Raw genomic sequence first — 19442 nt, forward strand, 5'->3', positions numbered from 1 at the left:
TATGGGATGCTGGTGTTGCAAGTGGCAGCTTAGCCTGCTGCACCATGACACCTGCTCCATATATATTTTTGAGTTGGTTAAGTTTATGATTGAGTAGAGTTCTTGGTAAAATTGACTTGTTCAGACAGGGTTTCCATGAGACAGTATATTCTGAACACTGAGCTTCTGACTTTTGGAGAATAGACATTGGTAGGTTAAGGGTCCTCTGTATATATAAGCTACTAAAGTTTTTTGGGCTTATAATAGACTTTGATTTCCCTCCTTCCCTCCCTCCCTTTCTTCCTTCCTTCCTCTCCCCGCCCCCAACCTTTCTTGGTCTTCTTGGTCTCTCTCTCCCCCTCACCTTTTTTTGCTTGAGGAGCAGAGACAGAGTTCTGAACTGCTGGTTCACCCTCTAATTGCCTGTGATGGTTGGGACTGGGCCAGAGTTGGAGCCAGACGTAGGAACTCAATCCAGGTCTCCCATGTGGGTGCAGGGCCCAAGCCCTAGGGCCATCCTCTACTGCTTTCCCAGGCCATAGCAGAGAGCTGGATCGGAAGAGGAGCCTCTGGAACATGAACCAGTGCACATACGGGATGCCAGGGCTGCAGGTGGAGGCTTAGCCTACTACGCCACAGCACCAGCCCTACCTACAATTAGTGGACATTAAAACTGTGATTTATAAATGGACAGTTACTCCAAGAGTTCACTTAACTAACTTAGAGTTAATTATGTTTGAGATGGTTTTAACTTCTGTCTCCATTTCCACAGACCTTTCCTTTCTGGTATTATTTATGTGCAAGGCACAGGGGCACAGGGCAGCTTGTGCAATTAATGTCTTGCATTAGATGGAAAGATAATTTTAATTTTATTTTCATCCGAGCACAGACCGTGTTGGCTTGGCCAAAGCATTTGCCGGAAGGACAAAGTTCAAATGTTTATGACTTTACTCTTTTTCAACTTACTTGTGAAATAAAAAGAAAAATCTGCCCCCCTACCCCTAGTATCAGGGATTTATCAGTTAAAAACTGGGTTGCTTTGATGGATCATTAATTTATTAAAATACCTGGGTTGTCTTATTGACATTAAAACTGAAACAAGCATTGTTATCTGTTCTGGTTAATCTGGTATGTGTTTATATCTGTATTCTGAGATGATCTAGTCTGTTCAAGAACATTTTTTTTTTTTGGTGCCAAAAGAAATATTTTTCTTTTCTAATCTGTAATTTGAAGCTTGATCTGTGGTGAGTGTTCCTTATATTTTGATGAATTGAATATTTTTTCCAGCTAGCAATTCTGACGCTCAGTCCTTAGTACACCTCAGGGAGGAAGTCATAGTATGGTCTCAGCAGTGTTTCTTTGGATACCTAAATTCTATAGTCCTACCCCTTGTCACATGTTGTGTATCTAATAGTGGAGAACCTGTAGGTAGTGGCTGCTCTGGAGTACAGATGTTTATCTTAGGAACAGCTGAGTTCTGCATAACATATGTACTCACCACCTAGTTTACCAAAGAAAAATTATGGAAGCAATGCATTCCCCTGAGTATCCTTCCGGATCCCATTACTCTGCCACCCCTTGGAACTACTGTACTGATTTAGATACTTATTTTTATGCACGTTTTTCCTACTTCTCCTACACAGATATGTCTCCAGTATATACTATTTTTTGTATTGCATTAGTCAAACTCTATATAAAACATATTTGTCTTTCACATATTATTCTTTGTTCATTCTGATGTTTGAGAATTATCTAGGTTCTAGTTAATTTCTTTTAACCTTGGATAGTTAGAGTGTGTGTGTGTGTGTGTGTCTCCATTTGTCTGGTCTCTGTTTAATGGATCTTCCACTGTTTCCACTATTTTCCTATCACAGATAATGTGGCTAAGTATTCCTATACTACATATAATGTATTTTTTTAAAGATGTATTTGTTTATTTGAAAGGCAGAGTTACAGAGAGAGGGAAGGAGAGACAGAGAGATCTTCCATCTGCTGGTTTCCCAAATGGTCACCATAACCAGCTGGGCCAGGCTGGAGCCAGGAGCCAGGAGCCTGGAGCCTTATCCTGTTCTCCCACATGAGTACAGGTGCCCAGGGACTTGGGCCATCTTCCACTGCTTTCCCAGGTGCATTATTAGGAAGGATCTGGATCGGAAGTAGAGTAGCCAGGACTCCAACTGATGCTCATATGGGATGCCGGTACTGTAGTCAGTATCTTTAACTCACTGTGCCACAGCGCTGACCCCTATGTACAATGTATTAACATATTTACTTGTGTACAGTTTTTTTTTTTTTTTTTTTTTGACAGGCAGAGTGGACAGTGAGAGAGAGAGACAGAGAAAAAGGTCTTCCTTTTCCTTTGGTTCACCCCCCAATGGCCGCTGTGGCCGGCGCACTGCGGCCGGCGCACCGCGCTGATCCGAAGCCAGGAGCCAGGTGCTTCTCCTGGTCTCTCATGGGGTGCAGGGCCCAAGGTCTTGGGACATCTTCCACTGCCTTCTCAGGCCATAGCAGAGAGCTGGACTGGAAGAGGAGTGACCGGGACAGAACTGGTGCCCCGACCAGGACTAGAACCCAGTGTGCCGGCGCCGCAGGCAGAGGATTAGCCTAGTGAGCCGCGGCGCCGGCCCTTGTGTACAATTTTTATGAATTTCTCTAGAAGATAATGAAAAAGCTTTTCTTTAAGTTGGAATGTTAAGTAATCATTGTGGAAGAAATGAAGGAATGAGAAATATCATTTTAAAAGATTCATAGTGCCAGTCCATTGAGGCAATCATCAGTAGGTGTGAGACCATCTGAATATCCAAAGTTGTAAATCCTAAATACTTAATGGGAGTATATATTTATTTATATAGTCTCAGATATCTTGCATTTATAGAAACCTGTTGCTTACAAATTTTTACTAATCATAAAGAGAAAAATGGTGGCCTTACATTGGGAGACTTGGAGGTACCACCTTAAATCGAGTGATTAAAGTTAACAGACCTCTGATCATGGGTTTTGCTGATAGCCTGTGCCTCCTGACCTGAGGCAGTTAGAGAAGGATACAGCATTATGTTTGTAGTACTAATCTCCAAAGTGTGAACCTGCATCCAAAAGAAACTCAAAGAAAAGATACTCCACAGAGTAAATGGCATGTGCTTTTTATTTATTTTATTTTTTTTTTATTTTTATTTTTTTGACAGGCAGAGTGGACAGTGAGAGAGAGAGAGAAAGGTCTTCCTTTTCCATTGGTTCACCCCCCAATGGCTGCTGTGGCCAGCGCACCGCGCTGATCCGAAGCCAGGAGCCAGGTGCTTCTCCTGGTCTCCCATGCAGGTGCAGGGCCCAAGGACTTTGGGCTATCTTCCACTGCACTCCCGGGCCACAGCAGAGAGCTGGACTGGAAGAGGAGCGACCGGGACAGAATCCGGCGCCTCGACCGGGACTAGAACCTGAGGTACCGGCGCCGCAGGCGCAGGATTAGCTTAGTGACCCGCGGCGCCGGCCGGCATGTGCTTTTTAAAGGTCAACATTTGAGCAACCTTACCATATTTAAGGAGACAAAAAAAAAAAAAAAAAAAAAAAAAAAAAAAAAAAAAAAAGACTTGATAAGTGAATGTAAGATGTGATCCTGAATTGAATGTGGGCCAGAAAAAAATTTCTGTGAAGAATATTATGGGCACAGTTGTCAAAATTAGAGTGAGGATTGTAGATTAGACATTTGTATTGTGTTCATGTCAACCTCTCTGATGTTGACAGTTGTACTGTGATCAAGTAAGGGAATCACTGTGTCTTAAGGAAATGATATGCTGACATATCTGGGATCTGGACCTTGTATCTGTGATGCATTTTGAGTGGTTCAGAAAATGTATCTTTTAAAATTTAAGATATAGAACAATAAAACAGTGTGGCAGAAGGTAGGCAATTAATAAATCTGGGTGAAACCATCTATTTTTTGCAGCTTTCCTGTAGTAGATTTGAAGTTTTTTTTTTGTTTGTTTTTGTTTTTTTGTTTTTTTTTTTGTTTTTTTTTTTTTTTTTAAAGGTCTTCCTGAGTTATACTTAGGAGTAGAATTGCTGGGCCTTGGGCTCTGAGTCTTTGAATTTACCAGACAGTGCCAAATTGTTTTCCAATATATGGCTCTACTGATTGTATTCCCATTGTTCTACATCTTCACCAATAGTTAATATATCAGGTTTAAAATTCTTATTAATCTTATGGGTAGCAGGTAGTATCTAAAGTGGTTTTAGTTTGCATTTCTCTTATTGGTGGCAGGTTGAACATCTTTTTGAATGTTTAGTCATTAAGATTTACTCTTATGAACTGCTTGCTATATTCTTGGCTATTTTTTTTTTTTTACTGACTTCTCTTTCTTACTTGCTTGTATATCTTAATATATTTTGAAAATTAATCATTTGTCAATTAGATGTATTGCAGTTACCCACATGTTTTTGAAAGATGCTTGACCAAAATATAAAATTGAGTATGTTTTATGTGAGTTACACAGAGTTAACTAGGCCAGAGGGCAGAGAAAATATTGCACATCAAGTGTGTAAGGGCCCGGGGACAGCTGCTTGCTGTTTATAGATCTCTTCTCTCTTGGCTCAGCCAAATAATATGAGGCAATTTGAACTTGCCTTCTTTACCCTGGCCCTTCTGAAAGGTTATTTTTACAACAGCTGTTCACTGTCTCTAGTGCATTTCATTCAGAGATTTATGGAATAGTTTGTTCTTCCTTGCCTTCTAGACTTAAAATTCTCCTTACTTGTATTGCTACATAATGAAACTCTTGCACTGCTAATTATACTTGGTTTGAGTAACCTGCTCTGAGTGCTACTACTGTGCCTATAGGGCAAGGGGGTAATTCAGTGGGTACAATATCTTGGGTCATCCACTAATACTAATTAAACTCTACAGAGTGAAGAATTAACCCACTTAGATTTGACTATCAAGTAAGATAACCTAATGATCATTCAACAAAAGAGAGTTCAAAGAAATCTCAAACCCAAAAATCACAGGATATTAGCCCTGTAAGGAAACCAAATGTTCCTAGTCTTTCAGGTCATAGAAGGACTCTGATCCTGGCACTGTGACTGTCCCCAGCAGAATTCACTTCCCATTCTAGGCCGTCTTTCCATTCTCCTCCAGTGACTCGTGCTGGTATTCCTAAACAAAACCCCAAAACTGAAAGATTGCAGCTCTTTCTGTTGATGCTCATGACCAGTTCTCCGGGGCATAGAAGATTCAGTACTCTCTGCTTTCCTCATTGATTTCCAAGTAGCTTGGAAAATGAGGAAATCAAAGGGGAACTTTTTTCAGAGAATTTCACATTTTAATCTTTACCATCGAGAGAGAATATTTTTCTTTGTAGCTTTATGTAGGCAGTACGTTCCTTTGTGAATTTGCGCAACCCAGAGGAAGCGATGGATGGGTAGTCATCACTGTGTATGTGTAGTTACTCTTTACTCTTTGAAGACCTTGTCACTTGTTATTCCTATTTAGTAGTTAGAACTAAGTGGTAGTAGTCACTTTTCAATTTATAAAAATTTCACTGCTTTTAAAAAAATCTTTGAGTCTTTTTAATGGAAAATAGATATCTGCATAGAAAGAAAACTAATCCTGTTGCTGAGGGATAACCACTTACTGTTTTCTAATTGATGTTTTTCATATGTATGTATATTTCATAGTTAACCTACAATTTCAAAGTCTTTTTTAATTTGATGTTAGAGTATTATTAATGGATGCATTAGCTCTCATTGCCTGGATCAGTTAAAATGAAGAATGCTGCAGTGAACACCCTAGCCTGCATTTCTGATTATTTTTCTGGGATTGGAATTATTGATCATCAATGAATCTATTTGTAGTCTTTTCATGCCAAACTGATTTTGACAAGTTGCTTCTAATTCCATACTCAGATAAACTGCATATGAATGATCACCCATATCATTTCCATCATTGAACTCTTATCATTAACCAAAAATGTTGTCAATTTGATAATGTAAAATCTAATCAGCTAATGCACATTTCTTTGATTACTAGTGAGAGAGTTTTGATATATTTATTAAGTATATTGCTTCTATGAATTTAGCTTATGAACTTTGCCTACTTTTTTGATAGGACTTTGGGTTTGGATTTGTTTCATTAAATAATTTTTGTGTATTAAAAACATTTGTGGGCTGGTGCCGCGCGGCTCACTAGGCTAATCCTCCGCCTTGCGGCGCCGGCACACTGGGTTCTAGTCCCGGTCAGGGCGCCGGATTCTGTCCCGGTTGCCCCTCTTCCAGGCCAGCTCTCTGCTGTGGCCAGGGAGTGCAGTGGAGGATGGCCCAAGTACTTGGGCCCTGCACCCACATGGGAGACCAGGATAAGTACCTGGCTCCTGCCATCGGATCAGCGTGGTACGCCGGCCACAGCACGCCGCCCGCAGCGGCAATTGGAGGGTGAACCAACGGAAAAGGAAGACTTTCTCTCTGTCTCTCTCTCTCTCACTGTCCACTCTGCCTGTCAAAAAAAAAAAAAAAAAATGTGGTTCATATCCTCCATTTGCTTGCTTTTTGACTGGTTTTGATTAAGGGAGGACAGAAGTCTATTTTTATACAGTCGAGCTATAAGTGGGGAGCATTTGTTTTATAAGTTCTTTGGCTACTGCTATGTAGGAAGGGAATCCAAACGACAGAGGTACCAAGATCCAGAAGTCCTCCATAATTCATTAGAATCATTGAGTGGAGGCCATTTTGTACAGACTCAGTGATTTCACCTCTTTCCCCTCCACAATTGCTTGTCTCTTGTTTCTGAATTCTGCTTGGAAACACCTATTACATTTATTTCCTTGTTTTTTATGTTCTACACAGTTAAAGTTGCTCTGTTGGTCCATTGTTGCTCTGTCCTATAGCATTTTCTCATGTCCTGATCCTTTCTTTTAAGGTATTATCCAAAGAGATGAGTCACCCATGGAGAAAGGGCTCTCTGGTCTGCGAGGAAGGGACTTTGAGCTCTCTGATGTGTTTTATTTCTCCAAGAAGGGGTTGGAAGCCATTGTGGAAGATGAAGTGACCCAGAGGTTCTCCTCAGAGGAGCTAGTGTCATGGAATCTCCTCACAAGAACCAACATAAATTTCCAGTACATCAGCCTGCGACTCACTATGGTGTGGGTGCTGGGTGTCTTAGTACGCTATTGTGTCCTACTGCCTCTGAGGTAAGGCACCTGCCTGATAATGTCATGTTGTAATTGGTTCAGCTTCCTTCTTAAATCATGTTTGTAATGCCCGCACAAGAGTGTTGTGGTACTAATTCTACCCCCTTCCAGCTAGGAAACACCACCACCTCTGCAGGAATATTTGAGCTATCCATTCTCCTTTCATGTTTTTTTTTTGGCCCAAGTGATTAGATACATTTAGAATCTGTATCTCCCAATTCACTTTACAATTACAGTAATAGATAATTTGAAAATGGATCAAAAAGGGAAGTTAGGAAAAAAGGAGAGATGTCTTACAGTATTGAGCTCATTAGAGGGTCAGCCCAACTCCAACAGCTGACCAGAAGCCATAGCTTCTCTTTGCGGGTCTGCAGCAGGTCATGGCTTCACAGGAGAGAAACTATGCCTGAGAGTAGTTGCTGCATGGAGAGGACCATTCAGAAGCGCCAGTTTGTTTCATTAAGACACTCACTTCTGTTAAATGTTCTCCATCTGGATCCTCTTGTGCCTCTGAGCTTGAGTGCTGCCCATACAGAGGCCACCTCAAGCCCAGTTTACTGGGAGCGCAGTGCACAACCTGAGTGCATGACACGGGGCAGAGGGATGAAGCTGCAGGTGGTCAAGACCTGTAAATTTAGCCTGGGGTGGCAGGGAATAGGCATGTGTGCCAGCCTCAACAGTGCCATGATCCTCTGGCTTTATTTTCCTGGCCGTGACCCTGGCATCCTCAACAGAGCTTTCCAGGCAGTTGCTACCAGTCAGCTAAAATTGGCACTTGGATTGAAACTGGTTAACATCCCTAGGGTGCCCAGTGCTTGCCTCATTCAGATGAATGACAAGTGAAAGCATTGCTTAAGTATAGGCAAATGCAGATCTCCAAAAAGTTCTTTCTCTTTTCTTATGCTCATATTGCCAGTGTTTTGACATTAAGGCAGCTATGTGTTTTGGGAATAATTTCAGCTGTGATGCCAAAGTGAAATTCAAGGTTTCATATCCACTTTTGCTTGAACCTTAGGCCAGTGCTCCCAAAGTAAGGTTCACGCACCCTGGAGATTTATGAGATTATCTATTGCTGTGTAGGAAGGAAGGATTAGGGCTTTTATTAAAAACTTCTGTTTACAATTACACCTTCTGTTTAATCTGTTTTTATTCTTAAAAAGAATGGATGGGGCTGGCATTGTGGCCTAACTGGTAAAGCCACCGAACCAGTATCCCGTATGGGCGCTGGTTCGAGTCTCAGCTGCTCCATTTCCAATCCAGCTCCCTGCTAATGCACCAGGGAAAGCAGCAGAAGATGTTCCAAGTGTCTGGGACCCTGCTGTCACGTGGGATCTATTTTATTTATTTGAAAGGCAGAGTTACTGAGAGAGACACAAAGAAAGATCTTCCATCTTCTGGTTCACTCTCCAAATGGCCAGAATGGCTGGGGCTGAGCCAGACTGAAGCCAGGAGTTAGGAGCTTCTTCCAGATCTCCCACGTACAGTGATGTAAGTACTTGGGCCATCTTCTGCTGCTTTCCCAGGCACATTAGCAGGGAGCTGATTGAAAGCAGAGTAGTCAGGACTTGAAGTTGCACCCACATGGAATACCTGCTGCATTACAGGTGGCAATCCCACCCTCTACACCACAACAGTGGCCCCTGTAAATGATTTGTTAAAAGAAATAATTGTTACAAAGTGAGAAATCTAAAAATGAGGCCATGTTAAAATTGATTGTGGTGATGGTTATATAACTCAATGAGTATGCTAGAAACTGCTGATTGTACACTTTCGATGGGTGAATTGTATGGTACGTAAATTGTATTTCAATAAAGCCTTTAAAAAGCAGATTGTAGTTGAAATGTCATATCTAAAGATATCTGAATTTAAACCTATGAAAATTCTTACATTGGCTTATTTAAACTGGTAAGCAGAATTTTCTGGCTTGTTAATGTAGTAAATTAAAAGTTTCAATGATTTTGAACACAGCTGTTAAACATGAGAAGCTGAAATGCCTTCTGATTTAACGGGCAAAAACAGGATTCTTATTAGGGCAAGTTGGAAAAGCATTCTGTAAAAACTTTTCCATAATTTATGTATGGGATTCAACAATGATTTAGTTATAACAGTGACTAAAATGTGGCATCTAAATATTCTAACTTTCAAATTGCTGTGTCAAAAGATATTAATTCAAGACTCAATAAGACTTAAACTTTAAGGCATTTATAGGGAAGCATATTTGACAAATTTTGCTCTCAAGATGTTACTAATTATATAATATGGTTATATAGTTATATAGGTGAAGAATATAATATGTAATTATATCTGGTATAAACTATTTGAGTGGGGGTACAAATTTGCAGTGTTAATGTATAAAATTTTTAAATGTCATTTTAAAAATATTTACAAAACATTTTTGCAGTCTTTATGTTAGCAGAATTTTTAAAGATGTATTTATATATTTGGAAGGCAGAGTTAGAAAGAGAAAGACACGGAGAGAGATATATAGAGAGAGATCTTCCATCCACTGTTTCACTCACTAAATGGCTGCAGTAGACAGGGCGGAGCCAGGCTGAATCCAGGAGCCAGCAACTCCATCTGGGTCTTCTACGTGGGTGGTGGGACTCCAACCTTGACGCCATCCCCCACTGACTCTCCAGGCACAGTAGCAGGAAGCTGGATCAGAAGCACAACAGCCAAGGCTCAAACTGGCCCTCCAATGTGGGATGCAGGTGTTGTAAGTGGCATCTCAACCCACTGCACCACAAAGCCAGCCCCTGAAGATGCTTTATTATGTGTATGAAACTAGTGTAGTGGTCTTTCTTATATAGCTAGCATAGTACTCTATAAAATAACTAGTATAGAATGGCTAGTAACTAATATAGTATGTCATTCTTAAACTCTTATACATAATAGGGACACTTGCTCAGATATGTTACTCTTGGGGTATTTCCTTAATTAGGTTGAGACCACTGCCCTAAGTTTTTCTATATTAAATAATTCTAAACTGCTATATTAAATGTTAATGATAATACAACTTTGCTGAAAGACAAAATGAACATACTGGCTAGGAGTGTGGATTCTGGAGCCAGATTGCCCGGGCCCAAATCCTGCCTCTGCAGCTTGTGGGCTATGTAGCCTGGCATAAGTTCTTTAACCTTGCAGTACCTCAGTTTCTTCATTTGTAGAGTGAAGAAGATGATGTTGTTGCCTCCTGGAGTTCGGGAATGGCTAAATGTATTAAATATAAGAACTTAGCATGTTGCCTGGCACATCTGTGGCATTAGCTGCTGTTTTACCATTGCCTGCTGTAGAATCTGAGGTTGAGTAAGATGAGCTATTTTGTGCTACATATGTCTGTTCAGCAGGTTCAGCAGGTAAAGATAGATGCAAGTCAGGAGAAAACCAGCTTAACCTGGAAAGTGTTACTGTGCCTGACCTTGGCCTCAGGCAGCGGCCATAGCTTCTCCAAATCTGCAGGGCTCTTTTGATAGTGGAGTTGGCTATGGAATAACCTCATGAATTCAGAAAAAGATGCTGTAGCTCTTCAGAGAACTAGAAGACCCAGAAAGGCTTCTGATTCCCTGTGGGAGGCTGATGTGAGAGACTAAGGCTTCTGCTATCTCTGTTAGAAAAAAGGATTTAAAAGTCATTAGTAGTAAAAATTGATTAAAGTGTTGATTTTTTCTTCCTTTTTAATTAAATCCCATTTATTTTGAAAGATTTTAAATGTCATCCTTTTCTTTCTGAGTAATTTGAATTCTAGTTACATTTCTAGAAATGACTATTTTGCTTTTGAAATGATTGGAGTGTATATTGAAAGTACTTTTTAGAAAGAAGAAAATCTCTGTGGAGATTAGGGGTTTTTGTCACACTTGTTGCTAACTTATGAGTTAATTTGAACCATGCAAAGAGACAAGAGTTAGATTTATTGAAAGATTCCCACATGGAGATAAATTTTGGTGCTTTTATTATGAAAGAGGTTTTAAATGTATTCTCTTAACCAGCCCTTTTATGACTTTATAGGTCAAACTTGACAGCTTTGTGAATGAATTTCCAGGTTTCTCCATGCATATATATATTGCTTACACATGTTTGTTTTTATTTTGTAAATGATACCATACTGTATAATCTGAAATTTTCTTAGCTTTTTGTTCTTGTATATTTTATAAGAACAGCTATTTTTCATTTTTTTAAAGATTTTATTTATTTATTTGAAAGGCCGAGTCGCAGAGAGAGAGAGATCTTCCATTCACTGGAAGTACTTGGGCCATCTTCTGCTGCTTTCCCAGGCACAACAGCTGGGAGCTGGATCAGAAGTGGGCTTGAAATTGCACCTAGATGAGATGCTGACGTTGCAGGCAGCTGCTTTACCCGGGGTGCTACAATGCCAGTCTGGCTTTTCCCTCTTAAAATGTATTGTGGGGCATTCTTCCACATCTGATTCTATAGATTTATTCAATCATTCTCCATAATGTGGATGTCTTATAACTTACTCACAGGTGCATTATTTGTGAACTTTTAGGTTATTTCCCTACTACTTGACACACTTTTGTGTTACCTTTTCTTTTCCTTTTAGGGTTACCTTGGCTTTTATTGGGATCAGTTTGCTGGTCATTGGAACTACGTTGGTTGGGCAGCTGCCAGACAGCAGGTGAAATCTTCTCTACAGGCAACCAAGGATAAGACTGCCCTTTCTCTTTTCCTCCCTTCCTCCCTTCCTCCCTTCCTCCCTTCCTCCCTTCCTCCCTTCCTCCCTTCCTCCCTTCCTCCCTTCCTCCCTTCCTCCCTTCCTCCCTCTTCCTCCCTCTTCCTCTCTTCCTCTCTTCCTCTCTTCCTCTCTTCCTCTCTTTCTCTCTTTCTCTCTTTCTCTCTTTCTTTCTCTCTCTCTCTCTCTCTCTCTTTCTCTCTCTCTTTTTTAATTTTACTTGAAAGGTATAGCTACAGACTGAGAGCGAGACAGAGAGAAAGGTCTTCCATCCACTGGTTCACTCCTCAGATGGCCACAGTTGCTAGAGGAGAGCCGAGCTGATCTGAAGCGAGGAGCCAGGAGCTTCCTCCAGGTCTCTTGCATGGGTGCAGGGGCCCAAGCACCTGGGCCATCTTCCACTGCTTTCCCAACCCATAGCAGAGAGCTGGATCGGAAGTAGAGCAGCCAGGATATGAACCGGCACCATATGGGGTGCCAGCACTGCAGGCAAAGGCTTAGCCTCTTCACCATAGCACTGGCCTCAGAACTGCCCTTTTTCCTAGCTGTGTCCACAGAGAATATTTGTTTGATTCCTATGTATTGCATTAGTTTATGTTCTGAGCCCACGTGCCAGAATTCTTATTTTTTTTTCAGTCTTTATTTGATTTCTCGTTATATCTCATATAAATTTAAAGAAGTTATTTTTTTCAAAAGATTAATGAAGAGAAGAAAGAAAATGGACTGAGGAGCCCACAGGGGAAGAAAATCGTTTAAGTTGGCAGGCTCATAAGGCCGAAACCAAAGCAACTTTGATCCGTCTTGGGAATTTATTGTGGTATTCTAGTAGGTTGGGGACTGTTCAGTTCTCTGGGTGAACTTTTACCATCTAAAACTAAATGAACTGATGAAACTCTTAAGAATGGAGCTGCGCTTGTTCAGTAGAATAGAATCCAGAAAGAGCACGTTGAAGCTTTTATTGTATCATTTCTCAGGAGCACCGAGAACCGTACAATAAAGTGTTTTCTTTTCCCTTCAGCCTCAAAAACTGGCTGAGTGAACTGGTGCATCTGACTTGCTGCCGGATCTGTGTGCGATCCCTTTCTGGTACCATTCATTATCATAACAAGTGAGTGTCTGCTGGCCTTGTGGCCACCGTTATCCCCGTAAATCCATGGGTGGGAGCAGGCGGCATCAGACTCCTCTGTGTTCATCTCTAGTTCTTTGAGTGTCCCAGACTTAACAGTTGGTAGACCGCCTAAAAAGTGGTCCGTCTGCAGTGGGAAGGGAAGTGTTGTAGTGCTCTGTGTGCGGGCCTGGTGCTGGGCTTCTCGTGCGTCATTCCTGTGGTCCCATTTTACAGGTGGAGAGGTGCAAGCTCTGGGATTGGTTGCTTCGGGAGTGAGTGAGTGGGAGGGGCAGGTTTTGACTTTTAGAGTGATGTGGTGGAAAGACTTGGAGTCTAGTCTCAATCCTGCCACTTGCAAAATTCTACAACCGAGTCCTAAAACAAAGGATGAAGTCGTGCTTTCCTCACCCCTGATAACAGAGGAGAAAGGCTTCTGAGGAAAATTGTTGGCTAAGTGGAAGAGATTTTTTGAAAAGTACTTTCTGTTTTATTTGAAAGGCAGAGAGACAGAGACAGACACAGAGAGATTGTCCGCCTGCTGGGTCACTGCCTGCACGCCCACCCACAAGAGCACAAGTGGGTGGCAAGGACACAAGTACTTGAGCCATCACCCCCTGCCTCCCAGGGTATGCATTAGGGGGAAGCTGGAGAAGAAGTGAAGCGGGGGCTTGAACGAAGGACTCCAGAGTGGGGCACGGGTGTCCCAAGTGGCCTCTTCAACTGCTGCCCCGAAAGTGGCTTCATTGCCTTTGGGTGCAGGGGCCCAAGGACTTGGGCCATCCTCCACTGCTTTCCCAGGCCACAGCATAGAACTGGATCAGAAGTAAAGCAGCTGGGACTTGAACCGGCGCCCGTATGGGATGTCAGCACTGCAGGCAGCGGTTTTACCTGCTACACCACAGCGCTGGCCCTAATAAATGATATTTTTAAAAAGTAAAATGAGTCTCTACATGTTGTCCTGCCAAATAGTGGCCACTGTTTCAGGTTTAATGTTTCCTGTTGTTTGTATTTACAGGCAGTACAGACCCCAGAAGGGTGGCATTTGTGTTGCGAACCACACCTCCCCAATAGATGTTTTGATCTTGACGACAGATGGATGTTATGCCATGGTAAGATCCTTCAGTAGCTGTGTGTTCTGTGATTGCTCAAGCTATTTTGGCACAAACTAGGAAGTTGGTTTTACTTCAGCTATTTGGGTTTTACTATTGTAGCTATATGTTATTTATTTGCATCAAGGAAATATAGTGTAAGAAAAGTAAATGGTTATTATATTTAAGATAGTAGGAAATTTGCTTACTGAGATACAGACACCCTTGCAGTTCGTTTGATTGTGAAGTTGATTGTGTTTTTCTTCAAAAATCAACACACTTTGCAACATTGAGGTCTTCCTCCTTAGAGTGGTACAGTTCCCCTAACCAGCCAATTAGTTCTCCCCTCCTTCAGGAACTTAAATACAATTAGTTTATCTGGCTTTTCAGTGAGGATCTAGCAAGAAAGGCAAATATTTATACCATGTTGTCTTTCTCAATCTCTGTCTATAATCACACAAGAAAAGAAAACAGAACCCAACCACAAACCACGAAGCCCACAGTAAAGCTAAGCACTTGAGACCATCATGTCCCAAGGATGAACAGGAACCACATTCTGGCATTTCTCAAATCTGGGTTTTCTGTTACCCTTAAAAATGTGTCAGGATTTCCTGCATCTCCTTCACGGATCAGGTAAAGTCTGCAGGATAACTGACTGGACGGGGTTCATATTCCTATGGTGGTGACTTGGGCTTCAGAGAGCAGATGAGTTTTATTTATTTACCAGCGCCAGGGATAGGTCTGGGGTGCTTTTCTGGGATGGCGTTAGAATGGAGCCACTGTTGAGTATGTGCTGTGGATTGGAGAATGGGAGTACTGATAATTTTGTGTTTAACGGTCCAACCTTTGTGAAAGTTCCTGTTTATTGCCATATATTTTAATCTGTCCAAAATATAAGTTCAGGTATATAATTCTTGGACATCTGCCTTTTAGCACATTATCAAATTTCTCTGAATAATAGGATTTTTTCTGAATCTAAGAAAACTTTTACCACTTTATGAAAACACTTAATCTTTTTAAGATTGGGTATCAGTTGTGTATTTTTATGTTTAGTTATGTATTTTATGTTATGTTTAGAAAAAACAACATAGATGTGTATCATACAAACAACAATTGTGAATATAATTTTAAAGTGTTGATGGATCCCTTAAAGAGCATCCAAGGACTTGCTTGTTAAAAAATGTCAATAGGCCCGCTGCACACTTCTGCAGATATGTAATAATCCTTTTATTTAGGTAGACAAACAGTTTCATTTACATTATATTTGACTTTTTTCATAATCCAAAGAAGCTAGGGCTATTTTGGATAAGATTTTATTATAGATTAAAAAGTAGAGACTCGAGCAATTAACCTGCCTGTCCCTGTCTGTTTTGTGTTGCTCTAACAATACCACAGACGTAATTTATAGCAACCAGCAATTTATTGGCTCATATTCCTGGAGGCTCGGGACTCTAACATCAAGGCCTGGCATCTGATGAGGGTCGTCTTGCTGTACATCATCATGGCAAGTGGAAGGTCAAAGGAACAAGAGCATTAGAGAGCAGTTCCCACCTCCCAACACTGTCACATTGGAGACGAAGATTCTAGTACATGAATTCTGGCTGCCATATCCAGCCCATAGCACTGCTTAATTGTGATCTTGTGTTTCTGGGGCCATACGTGCATTCTGTGTCCTGGTCAACAAAGAGTTGAAACCCATTTATGATGGAGGGCCTCAGAGGTTTGTTGTCATTGTCCGTGCTTTTTGATAACATAGAACTGCACCATCAATATTAGCCACAGTTTGGAAAAGCACGGTAACTGCAAGCTGTTTAATGAGTTAAGCAGTAAAGGTCTAAAGTTTGTACTTAAATTGACGTGGTGCTGGTGAGAAGTGGGAGGAAACTATACAGACTTCCTCTAGAGGTTGTAACTGGATTATTCCTCTGAAGAACATTAAAGATCTCTTTTTTCAATGACTTTTTTTAAAAAAGAAGAATTTATTTTTAATTAGCAACTAAAAATTGTGTATATATGCAACATGATATTTTGACAGCTATACACATTATGGAATGACTAAAGGAATATCATACCAATTACCTCACTCAGTGACTTTTCTGCAGTCTTCTTTTTCCTCCTAGACAGAGATCTCTACTATTTTTAAAATTAAGAAATAGTTTCAAGCCTTACAAAAGAGTTGTAATAATAATAATATCACTTAGGATTCCATTTACCCTTTATTCACATTTATCTCGGTAACATTTTGCCTCATTTACATTATCATTTGTATTCTGATATACTGGCTCTCTGTCCACAAAAAAGTGTACATATTTTCATTTTTAGTGTATATGACACTTATTTCTAGTATTTATGTTGGAAATCTGAATCTATACAAATATATCCACTTCATAAGGTTCTTTCTTGCTCTCACCCAACATTATTAACGTATTTACTCATTCTTTTCTAAAAAGTTTTATAATGTATTTATTTCCATTTTATTTGAAAGACATAGAGACACGGAGAGTGGGTTGCATACAGAGAAAGATTTCCATGTTTTGGTTCACTCTCTCAGTGTCCACAACAGCCAGGGCTGGGCCAGGCTGAAGCCAGGAGCCTAGAAATCAATCTGGGTTTCCCACATAGGTGGCAGGGACCCAAGTACTTTTTGGAGCCATCATCTGCTGCCTGTACATTATCAGGAAGCTGGAATCAGAAGCAGAGTTGGGACTTAAACCATATACTCCCATTAAGGGATGTGGGTGTCCCAAATGTGTCTTAGCTGCTGCGCCAAAGGTCAATCATAATAGGTTAAGCCTCCTCCTACAGTGCTGGCATCCCATGTGGGCACTGGTTCAAGACCCAGCTGCTCTACTTATGATCTAGCACTCTACTATGGCCTGGGAAAACAGTAGAAGTTCTTGGGCCCCTGAACCCATGTGGGAGACCTGGAGAAAGCTCCTGGTTTCAGATTGGCCTAGCTCCAGCCATTGCAGCCATTTGGGGAGTGAACCATTGAATAGGAAACCTCTCTCTCTCTCTGCCTCTCCTCTCTATGGAACTCTGTCTTTCAAAGAAATAAATAAATCTTTAAAAAAAAAAAAGTCAGCCTCTCCTTTTCTTTTCCTTTCTTTTCTTCTCCTTTCCTTTCCTTTCTTTCCTTTCTTTCTTTCCTTTCTTTCTCAGGCAGAGTTAGTGAGAGAGACAGAGAGAGAAAGGTCTTCCTTCCATTGGTTCACCCCCCAAATGGCCTCTACGGCTGGCGCACTGCGCCGATCTGAAGCTAGGAGCCAGGTGCTTCTTCCTGGTCTCCCATGCAGGCGCAGGACCCAAGCACTTGGGACATCCTCCACTGCCTTCCCGGGCCACAGCAGAGAGCTGGACTGGAGGAGGAACAACCGGGACTAGAACCCAGGGTGCCGGCACCACAGGCGGAGGATTAGTCTAGTGAGCCGTGGCACCAGCCCCAGCCTCTATTTTCTGAATCATGAAATGCAAGAGTACCACAAGTTTGTGGAGAAATGGAATGAAGGGTAAGTTTATTTTGGTGCAAAAGACTTTTGAAAACCATGCATGATTTTTTCATAATACGCATTTTCCAAGAATTTTTGAAGACCTTTTGTACATCTAAAATTGCTTCAGAATTGCTTCACCTGTAGTTCTACAACCGAAGCAAAGCAAATCAAGCCAGAAAACCACTCATAGGGAATAGGGTTCAAGATGTTTTGTAGTTCTTATTATCCAACCCTAATGGAAGATTTGTCATCAAATCATGTTTCTTTTTTTTTTTTCTTTAAAGTTCCTTGAATTTGCTCCAATTTTCAAGATTGTTCTTTTATTCATTTGAAATATGGTCAGATTTGTTTGTTTCAGTTTGCTTTCAGTTTATTATTATGTCCTTATTGTTAACATTTTATTATTTTTTTAATGTGTAGAGTATTCAGATGTCAAAGTAAAATGAAAAAGGTATACTCACCTAAGTGTCACTTCTTCCATGTTCATTCCACCCCATTCCTTTCTGTTCTTGTAGGTTTCCAACTTGATGGGTTTTGGGTATCCTTTTAGTATCTCTTATAGAGAGAAATAAATATGTATATGTTATTTCCCCTTTCATTGTACACAGAGTCTGTCATACCATACTTGTTGTTTGCCTTTTCATTTATCTTTGTCTCCTGGAAATCACTCCTTATCAGTCATAGAGATCAACCCTGCCCTTCCCCCAATTGTATGGTACTCCATTATAAGTATGTGCTGTTGTTTATTCATTTACTTTCCTATATTTGGACATTTGGATAGTTTTCAGTCTTTCACAGTAATAATGCTTCATTAATATCCTTGTGCATATGTGTTTTGATTTTGTTGGAGGTATATCTTCAGGGTGAATTCCTTGAAGAAGAATTATTTATTTCAAAAGATTTATTTATTTATTTGAAAGTCAGTGTTACAGATAGAGAGAGAGAGGGAGAGACAGAAAGACAGAGCCTCCATCCGCTGGTTCACTCCCCAAATGGCTGCAATGGCCAGGGCTGGGCCAAGCCGAAGCCAGGAGCCAGGAGTTTCTTTCGGGTCTCCCACATGATTGCAGGGCCCAAGCGCTTGGACCATCTTCTACTGCTTTTCCAGGCACATTAGCAGGGAGCTGAATTAGAAGTGGAACAGCCGGGACTAGAACCAGTGCCCATAGGGGATGCCAGCACTGCAGATAGAGGCTTAACCTAAGCCACAGTACCAGCCCGGAAGAGGAATTATTGATATGATATATACATGTATTTGTTGTTTTGACAGATGTTCCCCAGTTTCCTTTCTGTGCTGTTGTAAACTTCTCTTTTTTTCCTTCCAAGCAATGTGTAAGAGTGTTTCAAGTTCTTTAATCAGACTAAGAACTTCAGTAGGCAGAAGGCAACCAGCCTTGTCTCTGAGTCGGGGCCAGGAATTTATCGGTACCTTTGAAAGAAGCTTTCCTTGAGCAGCTTTGCCTTTAAATTCTTCTCATGGTCCTTCTAGGTTGGCCAGGTTCATGGTGGATTGATGGGAATTATTCAGAGAGCTATGGTGAAGGCTTGTCCCCACGTCTGGTTTGAACGCTCGGAAATGAAGGACCGACATCTGGTTACTAAGAGGTAAGCGGGGAGTTTCCTGCATATTTATTAGGGTAGCATAAAAGCCTACAAATCTGGACTTCCCTTCCAAAGAGGGTAGAGCAGGAGTACAAGTCAAAATTAAGACATACAGTGCTCTTTGTAGTTGGATTCCTCTGGCGAATCACTTGTCTCAGCAAGATTTTTAAATATGTAGTGGCATAGTCAAAGTGGAATAGGTGTTGGGATTGGAAGGCTCATCCATCTGTATTGCTTTTTTTTCTTCTGTAGGTCAGTTGCTGAAGTTTTAAAGTTAAAAATTACTACCTTTGACAGTTAAATAATTGA

At 41.0% G+C, this 19442-nt stretch overlaps 1 protein-coding gene across 2 annotated transcripts in view; it reads left to right on the plus strand.

The window, feature by feature from the left end:
* The window catches only part of GPAT3 (glycerol-3-phosphate acyltransferase 3), a 107116-nt gene that overhangs the window by 78364 nt on the left and 9310 nt on the right, over positions 1-19442 (plus strand). For both annotated transcript variants that reach the window (XM_051819585.2, XM_002716971.5), the window contains exons 4-8: positions 6887-7157; positions 11716-11790; positions 12863-12952; positions 13968-14061; positions 19021-19136. In XM_051819585.2, the coding sequence (XP_051675545.1) occupies positions 6887-7157; positions 11716-11790; positions 12863-12952; positions 13968-14061; positions 19021-19136 (646 nt within the window). The remainder of the gene's footprint in view (positions 1-6886; positions 7158-11715; positions 11791-12862; positions 12953-13967; positions 14062-19020; positions 19137-19442) is intronic.

The sequence above is a fragment of the Oryctolagus cuniculus genome, chromosome 8 (genome assembly GCF_964237555.1).
Source record: "Oryctolagus cuniculus chromosome 8, mOryCun1.1, whole genome shotgun sequence".
In the NCBI taxonomy this organism is placed as follows: domain Eukaryota; kingdom Metazoa; phylum Chordata; class Mammalia; order Lagomorpha; family Leporidae; genus Oryctolagus; species Oryctolagus cuniculus.